At 40.1% G+C, this 9,071-nt stretch overlaps 1 protein-coding gene across 1 annotated transcript; it reads left to right on the top strand.

Moving 5' to 3' along the window:
- The first annotated feature begins 594 nt into the window (after window positions 1-594).
- LOC140167519 (uncharacterized) lies at window positions 595-1,536 on the top strand. The gene has a single exon (XM_072190825.1). It carries the CDS (start codon window positions 595-597, stop codon window positions 1,534-1,536), a length of 942 nt encoding a protein of 313 aa, XP_072046926.1.
- Window positions 1,537-9,071: the final 7,535 nt, after the last annotated feature.

Here is a 9,071-nt window from a genome sequence, read left to right as displayed (position 1 = left end):
GTTTAAAGCTTAAATGCCCGATCAACACCAAACGAGCACGTGACATTGTGAATAAAGCTGAGAAAGCGTTGTTAAATGAGAGGATTCGTGTTGTTACCAACAAAATCAAGACTTTAGAGGATGAAAAAATCCGCGCAAACGCCAATTTAAATGCCCACAACATAAACAAAGATCTGTCTCGCGAAATCTCGCGCCATGTAGAAAACTCCCGCGAGAGTGAGTTCCAACATGTACGTGCACGGCAAACCCGGAAGTTGAAGGAACTAGCGGTAAAGCAAGAAAAATCATCCACCAGCAATGTAAACAAGAACAAATCTGACGCAAAATTGGACTTGAGCGGTACCCAACTCAAGCGATGGGTAAAGAATCTGTCAAAATATAAACTGTCTGATGCTCAAAACAGTGTACTAGCTCGTGGCCTCGGTTACGCGGTAAGTCCAGACAATTTAAATCAATCGTCAATTGTAGATGACCACATTGTTGCATGTGAGAAAGCATGCTGGAAGCTTACCAAACCGGAAGCTGCACAATTACGTGCTGAGATTGTTGGCACTTTAAAATCGGCAAAATTGCCCCCTTCTAATATCAGCAAAGATGAGCGCACCGCGATCAAACAACTCCAGAAAGAGGAGTCTATCATGGTCCTCGGGGCCGACAAAGGCAGGGCTACAGTTGTCATGGACAAGTCTGAATATCAAGAAAAATGTGCTCCTCCTTAGCGACTCCAAGACATATGAAAAATTAGACAAGGATCCGACTGCTAAACATAAAAGAGAGTTGGTTTCCATCTTGCAGAGACTTGAAAGAGAGGAAAAAATCAGGAAAGCAGATAAGCAATTTTTGTATCCTACCTCTGAAAATGTTCCGAGAATCTATGGAAGTCCAAAAATTCACAAAGACGGAACACCGTTGCGACCCATCGTGGACTTTACGGGCTCTATCGGGTATAACGTGGCCAAGTCCTTAGCTGATATTTTGAGCCCCTTAGTTGGCCAATCTGAGCACCACGTTCTGAATTCGAAAAGTCTTGCGGAAGACCTAAAAGACATTGTCCTTACAGAAGATGAGATCCTCAATTCACATGATGTGGTGGCACTGTTTACTAGTACCCCCATCGATCTCACTCTTCATGTTCTTCGTGAAAAACTAAACGAAGACAAAGACCTCAAAAACAGAACACTCCTCAACATCAATGACATTGTCGAACTTACCAAATTTTGTCTTGCCACGGTTGCCTACTTTAGCTACTCCGGTGATATTTACCGCCAACGGTTCGGCATGGCGATGGGTAGCCCTCTCAGCCCCCTTGCTTGTAATATATTCATGGAGTGGCTGGAACAGAAAGCCATTTCCACAGCCCCGGTAGCCTGCCGCCCGCGTCTCTGGAAAAGATACGTAGATGACGTGTTGGAAATAGTACGCAAAGGAGAAGTAGACAACCTCACAGAACACTTAAATTCCATCGACCCTACCAACAGTGTCAAGTTTACTTACGAGCAAGAACAAGAAGGTTCGATTCTTTCCTCGACACCTTAATTACTAGAAAACCGGATGGATCAGTGAAACTCTGTATCTACCGCAAGAAAACGCACACTGACCAATATCTTCAGTTCTCCTCCCACCACCCTTTACATCAAAAGTTGGGTGTTGTTAGAACGCTGCTTGACAGGAGTGACGCGTTGGTTACCGAGGAAACGGACAGACAAAAAGAGGAGAGTAACATCCGCGAAGCGTTGACCACGTGCGGTTACCCGGATTGGTCAATTAACAAAGTCAAAAAAGACAGATCCACTCCTAAGACAAAACTTTCCTCAAAACGAAAAGATGATAGTGAAACAAGAATAGTCTTTAAAAAAGACAAACATCGCTGAGGCAGTTGTAATGTGAAGTGGAGTAGGAGGTCACATAGGTTTATACAAGAAAGGATGTTGGAATTAAAAAGGGATGGTTTAGTAAAATCACCTTTGGGCTAAATTGGAATTTTATTTAAATGCATTGTTCAAGTGAGTGGAAATTGCAATTTGGAATGAGTAGAAATTGTGAAATACATTATGTAGGTTTATATGAAGTTAATTATGCACAGTTGTCTGTTAATATGTATTTTTCATGTTCGCACGGCCACATTTTCTAATGGGTAGTCAGAGGTCGGCAATATTATAACTTACCCGGATGTGGACTATAAGTTAGTTAATGTCGCTTGAACAAGTTTGTAAGTTGGAATCAGGAAACTTTCCTGTTGGAATATTATGTTGTAAAATTTGTTATATTAAAACAAGGATATTATCATTGAGTGCTAACAACGTAAATAGATGTTTATGTTTTGTATTATTTTACATATTTGTAACATGTTGTTAAAAAACACCCCCTTTTCCTTGTTTTTTTTTTTGGTCACGCATGCGTACAGACCATTTATGTGAGTGGCCCCCGGTGTACTTTTATTTTATATATAGGCCTATTGTTTTTGTTGGCGGCATCTTTTACGTGTAGCACATTAATATAAACTATGTGAACAGGCAGTTTGCGTGGCTTCGCTTTTCATTCCTTTGTTCTTTCTTGACGGCTTCAGCATATTGGGATTTCGATCAGCTCTCAATCATGGTAAGAAAATCAACATTTCATTTAGCTAGTAATTAATAAGCTTACAATCGTAGAAGTAATATTATGATTTCAGGAAACAAAAACAAACAAACAAATATCGTAAATTCACAGTCCAAGTGCACAAGTCGATAGTAGAAATTAATTTAGTGCACGACTTGAAACAAACAAATATCGTCGAATATCATAGTGCACAAGTTGAAACAAACCAAAATCATTAGATCATGAAGTGCTCGGATGACATAAAGTCAAGAGTCATTAGAGTGAATTTCAAATACACATTGAATCATGTGATATTGTCGCTAAAAACACGCACTGCGGCACCGCGCACCGTTTAATAAAATCCAAAATAAAAACGCATGAACAAAATTCTTCACTATAAAAATCAGTAGGCCTACATGAGTAGGAAAGCGATCTGCACCATGCAAAGTAGAGTGATTTTCAAATGCAACAGAAATTCGAAGTCAAGAGTGAATTTTCATATACACATTCTCGCTAAAAAAATACGCACTACTGCGGGACGGTTTAATAAAATCCAAGAAACGAAATTTTTCACTCAATCAGTATACTCAGTAGGCAAGCGACCTGCACCATGCAAAGTCAAGAGTGATACACTTTCTCGCTAAAAATACGCACTGTTACAGGTCCATGGATTACTAGGCCTATGTCGAAATCATAATATTACTTCTACGATAGTAAGCTTATTAATTACTAGCTTATATATAAATGAAATGTTGATTTTCTTACAATGATTGAGAGCTGATCGAAATCCCAACTGCTGATGCCGAAGCCGTCACGTAAAAGAAAGAACAAAGGGATGAAAGCGAGCCCACGCTAATTGCCTGTTCACATAGTTTCTATTTAATGCGCTACACGTAAAAGATGCGGCAAAGTACTTATGAAATTAACACCATGTTACTACGCCAAAGGAAATTAATCACACAAGTTTTAAATATGTAAAATAATACAAAACATGAACAAATATTTACGTTTTTAGCACTCAATGATAATATCCTTGTTTATAACAAATTTCAGAACATAATATTTCAACTTACAAACTTGTTCAAGCGACATTTACTAAAAAATAGTTCACATCCGGGTAAGTTATATTGCCGACCTCTGACCATCCATTAAAAATCCGGCCATGCGAACATGAAAATACATTTAATTCGACATATTAACAGACAACTATGCATAGTAATTCAAAATTCATAATAACTTATAACTTTTAATGGAAAATTTATGTTTCAAGAAGAAATAATTTCATTAACTCATAACAAATCAACCAATCGGAGTAATCGATAGTTACTGCTTCGGCATTGAGCGTAGAGACTTGTTATCCACCTCAACGTGATGGTCTAAGCACACTGTCACACACCACAAATCATTGCTAACCTCAATCACGATTTCTAGGCATGAGATAAAGACCAGACTCTATAACAGATGTTGAAACATTACTACTATATGAACATGACGGTCAACAGTGAGTGTTATTTACGCACTGGGCAGTCCTTGTAAATCGTCTTAGTCATCTGGCGATGAAAAACCAAAGGCATGGTTGTGGTTCCCTATATAGAGGGCGTATCCGAGCGTGTGTCAAGGGTGTTTAAAAAACACGGATTTTCCACAGCCATGAAGCCGCATCGTACCATCCGCAATATGCTCGTCCATCCAAAGGATAAACTTCTCCCTCAACAGAAAGCGGAAGCCATTTATGAAATACCCTGCGGTGACTGCCCAAGTTCCTACATTGGTGAAACTGGTCGCCCCTTTGGTATCCGACTCAAAGAGCACCAAAAAGAGGTGGAGAAATTTGAATCAAAACCATTCACTCGAGCAAAACGCCAATCATCTGTCACAGACATTCACAAATCCGCCATCACTGATCATGTAGCCTCTACAAATCACTCCATCAATTGGGAGGACTCAAAAGTGATTGATCGTGAAGCAGACAAGACCACCAGGTGGCTGAAAGAAGCCATCTGGATCCGCCGAAAAGGACAAGACACTCTAAACAAGGACGAGGGGGCCTACTCACTCAACAACATCTTTGACCAACTCATCACGCCCTCTACGGTGCTTCCTGTTGCCTATAAAAGCAAGCAGTCAGATGTGATGAGTTGCCAGTCTGAAGAAGCCACTAGTGTAGTGGTGAAACGTCACTAAAAACGTGAGTAAAACAACTACGTTTTTACTTGGAATTGTTCAAAATGAACAAAATTCACAGTTTATATCAACATTCCTAATGAACTTGTTCAAAGATAATACGTTTTCTGTCTTTGCTTTTCACGTGGTAGGCCTATGTTGAAGTTGCGATTATATTTTTAAATAAGTTTCAAATGAATAACAACAAGACAAGTGGCCGAGTGGTCTAAGGCGCTAGGCTCATAGAGTACTAAGCGTTGCGCCGTGAGTTCGAACCCCGCCTCTGCCAAACTTTAAAAGAGGTAAATTAAAATTTGACTTTTTTTTAATTTCATATTTGGGAAATGTGACTGGGAGAATTTATGTATGGTGTGGAGTGGTGTGATAGGGCATGTACTTTAACTGGCCGGCGCGGTCCGGTGACTAAGTCTTTATTGGGCGTTTTATCGGCAGTCAACGAGTAATGTTGTTCACAGCCCGGTTCGCAGCTCCGAAAGACCCCTTTTACCGGTACGCCGTCAGCTCCCAAAGACCCACCTCAAAATTCCGGGGAGCATACCCACCAAAATTTTTGATGTGCCCCCCCGGGGTAGTATCCCTTTAAATTTGATTTCTGCTACGGAGAAATGAAACCCGTATGTATGGTCGCTCTGCGCATGTTCGGTTCAATTAGTTATCACCCGCGCTGCGCATATTCGGTTCAATCAATTATCTCCGTCAGCCAATTAGCGCGCCGTACGTATTCAATCAATTATCTCCGTATCCAATCAGAGCGCGCTTTGGCTGGGCTCTGTCAGTCTTCCATGCGGTAATCTTTCTTTTACTCGTTGGATCCGTTTGATAGGCAAGTTCTTGAGATTCGCTGTTAAAAATTCTGATATTTCACATAAATCGCGGTTTGGGGGAATTTGAGTGATAGGACCTATTAGACTGTCAGGAATATGTTATAGATCCTTCTGATGAGTTATTTTGGATGTGGTCTAGTTGCAAAATGTGTAATTTGATGATTATTTTTGTTTGGATTTTGTCAGAATTGCTTGTTGCAGTTCGCACATGGTTTCTATGTGTGAGTTCGTGGTTTCTCAAAATTCTAAAGATTTCGTCTTCCATTTTTCTCTTTAAAGTCATCCTGTGCACGTAATATTGTCAAATTTTTGGGCTCATACGGATCAGCAAATATTCCTGACCAGTTGATATCATTGTTGCATTTGGGGCGCTCAGACGGGCCAAGGGAAGGTTTTTTTTAAATATTTTGGCGATATAAAATTATGAAAATAGTCGCATGTTTGAGTCAAAATCACTACGCGCTGAGTGCATGAGTGCGCGTGTGCATTTACCATCTGATTAACCTGGGGATGTTTATTTTATATTATTGGAGCGTGATGGTACAAATGTTTATGTTGACATTTTATTGCGGAGATTATTTTCTTCAGGTGGACTTTCCCTTTCGCCATCTTATTAATTGCAATGCGCTGTATTTATCTATGTCATATCGCCTTGCTCAAGTTTTTTCCCAGATATTTATGTAGACTTTTTGAGATTATATATAGGCAGTTTGGTCATGTTCGAACGTCCTGCATCTTGGATCTTTTAAATAAATGCATGCATGTCATATGTAAACAAAGAATATTGACGTTCTCTAAAACATGTAAAAACAATATAAATTTAGGATTATTATTATCGGTCACACCCATATCAAATATTCTAATTGTCATGTCGGCCACTTTTATATTTATTTCTGCTTTGAGGAAAGATACTTAAAATGTCATATGATTTTATTTATGCATTGGTGAAAGTATACTAAATTGTGATTTGTTTATTGATTTTTTTTATGCATTGTGTATAACTTGAATTGCTATGGTTCATTTACATTCGTGGTAAGTGCTCACGGAAAAATGTGGTAAGTGATGGGCAATATTTAGTGTGTTATTATTTATTTTATTGATTCCAACAGGGTTCTGTGCATGTATTTTTGGTTTCAGTAGTTATCATAGGCCTACAGGCCTATGTGGAATCTCAGATTCCGAGACACGTCTGAGAAGACTGCGGAGTAACTTGAAAGGGGTAACATCACCCTGAGGGGCGGTGTTATACCAACATTGCGGAGTAACTGGAAAGGGGTAACATCACCCTGAGGGGCGGTGTTATACCAAAAAGAGACACATCAGAGGATTGAGGTCTGGGGGCCTATTTACTGAGTACAGTTTATTTTGTAAGTCATAAGGTGTTTTTTTAATGATTATGAGAGGATATTATTATTTGGTGAGTTCACTTTATGAGTAAGGGAGGAGGCTATTTTGGTGAGTTCATTTTTATGAGTAAGGGAGGAGGCTATATTGGTGAGTTATTTTGTGATGGAGGGAGGAGGCTATTTTGGTGCATGAGATATATATTATTTTATGTTGAGGGAGGAGACAAATTAGTGAGTCAAATTAACTACAGTGGAGAAGATGAGTTTTATTTTATGGTAGAGGGAGGTGAGGATATTTTATGTGGAAGATTCATGGACAAAAATTGATGTACAAAATTTACCCCTTTTATTTTCTTAAATTATATTTTAGAGCGGAGTTTATTTTTGAGAGTGCAGTAGATGAGATAATTTATTTTTACATGGTATACATTTTATTATGTTAGGTGATAGGCACAGTCTGTTGGAATCATATTGTTTATTATGTGTATTATGAAATGTGATGATGCATAAAGATGCATACCTCTGGTGTGACATTTGTTATGTATTATCGGAAATCTGGTCGGCACCTAGAGGGGAGCTATGCTGACCAGATTTTCATTTGGCAAAAGGTGTTGTGTTTTATAGGATTTTCTATGGATTTTATGATGATACCTTACTAATACATGCTTGCATGTGTTCGTAAGTGTCGTCACTATTAGCATGCACTGAGCGGAGCCATGCTGCCCAAATTTTCATTTTGTGCTAAATTACTTAGGTCTTTTTCATACGTCTAATATGTGTAATCATATGTAACGCTTTTAACGTTCTTATAACTTCTTTCTTTACTCGTTGGATCCGTTTGATAGGTGAGGGAGGGTGCTAACTGAGTAGCATTACAGAAGCCATTGTAGGAGTGGGGTGCATTGAATAGGGGTGTGACTGAATCCTGTATGTTGTAGTCTGGAGTTATGTAAATAAAATATTGTTGAAGATAAAGAAGACAAATTGGAACGACCTACGTGAAGAATTATTTAGATGCACTCCTGTTTGTAAAAATATCGAAGGTGGGGTTCTGCCCCCACGACTTGCCCAAGCCTCGTGCAAAACTGTTCGTGTTCCCATTTTGGGAACTGGTGTCAACTCGGCCACCTGACTTTCATAATCAAAATACAGTCCAACCAGGTTTCTTTTCAAAAACACATTGAAGCATTCGTGCTATCTTGGCAATCGGCCGTCCCGCCACAAATTGGTGTCAGAAGTGGGATCGAGTATTATAAGCAGAACTACAATAGGTGCACTACTATGTCGGGGAGAGTAGGAGAGGAAGGTAGAGGAGGTCGTCGTGGGAGAAGATTGGGGAGGAGAAGTAGAAGGAGGCATCGGAAGATCTTGAGTAGTCGTCAGGAGGAGGCGTGTGAGGCCGTTGTGGTGGAAGGAGGTGAAATATGCCGGTTTATTGATATCATGGCAGGCATGTGTGCTGAGGATAGAGGAGAACTTGGGGACATAAGTAAGGAAGAGGAGGGCATAGATAGTGATAGCATGGATTCTGGTATTTTTGAGGTGATTAGTGAGGATGTTAAAGTTGTGTAAGAGGAACAGGTGGAAGTGATACCGGGCGATGTCGTGGAGACAGAGGAAGTAGAGGACATACCCGTTGTGGGCGCAGTGAATAGTGACGATGGTACTCAGCCTGTGGTGTTGAAATTCCTGGGAGACGCGAGTGACTCTGGGAGTGATTCTGGAAATAGCACCGAGGAGGAAGGGCATAGAACTGATCATATGCACACTAGAGATGAGAATGTGTATGATGACTCTGGCTTTCCTGATCTAAGCAGTGAAGATGCTAGGGCAAATAGAGAAAGGGACGCAGTTATCCAGAAAGATGAGAGAGACAAGCAGGAGGTTGATTACCGGAGTGAACTTGCGGATGTCGTGGAGAAGGCACAGGAGCGGATCAGTGCCGAATTAAGGTTGATAGAGGAGATACGGGGGGAGTTCGATGAGAGGGTTAGTTCTCTGGCAAACAAGGAATCTGAGTTAGAAGAAAAAGAGAGGGAGTGGGAGAGTAAGAAAGAATTTGAAGTAGTTGGATTTGAGGAGCGACAAGTTATCTTTGATTCACAAGTGGAGGCATGGGAGATAAGCCTGTCCGACAGGA

Source organism: Amphiura filiformis, chromosome 13, assembly GCF_039555335.1.
Source record: "Amphiura filiformis chromosome 13, Afil_fr2py, whole genome shotgun sequence".
Lineage (NCBI taxonomy): Eukaryota > Metazoa > Echinodermata > Ophiuroidea > Amphilepidida > Amphiuridae > Amphiura > Amphiura filiformis.
The sequence above is the reverse complement of the archived record's forward strand: the minus strand, read 5'-3'. Positions and strand labels throughout refer to the sequence as shown.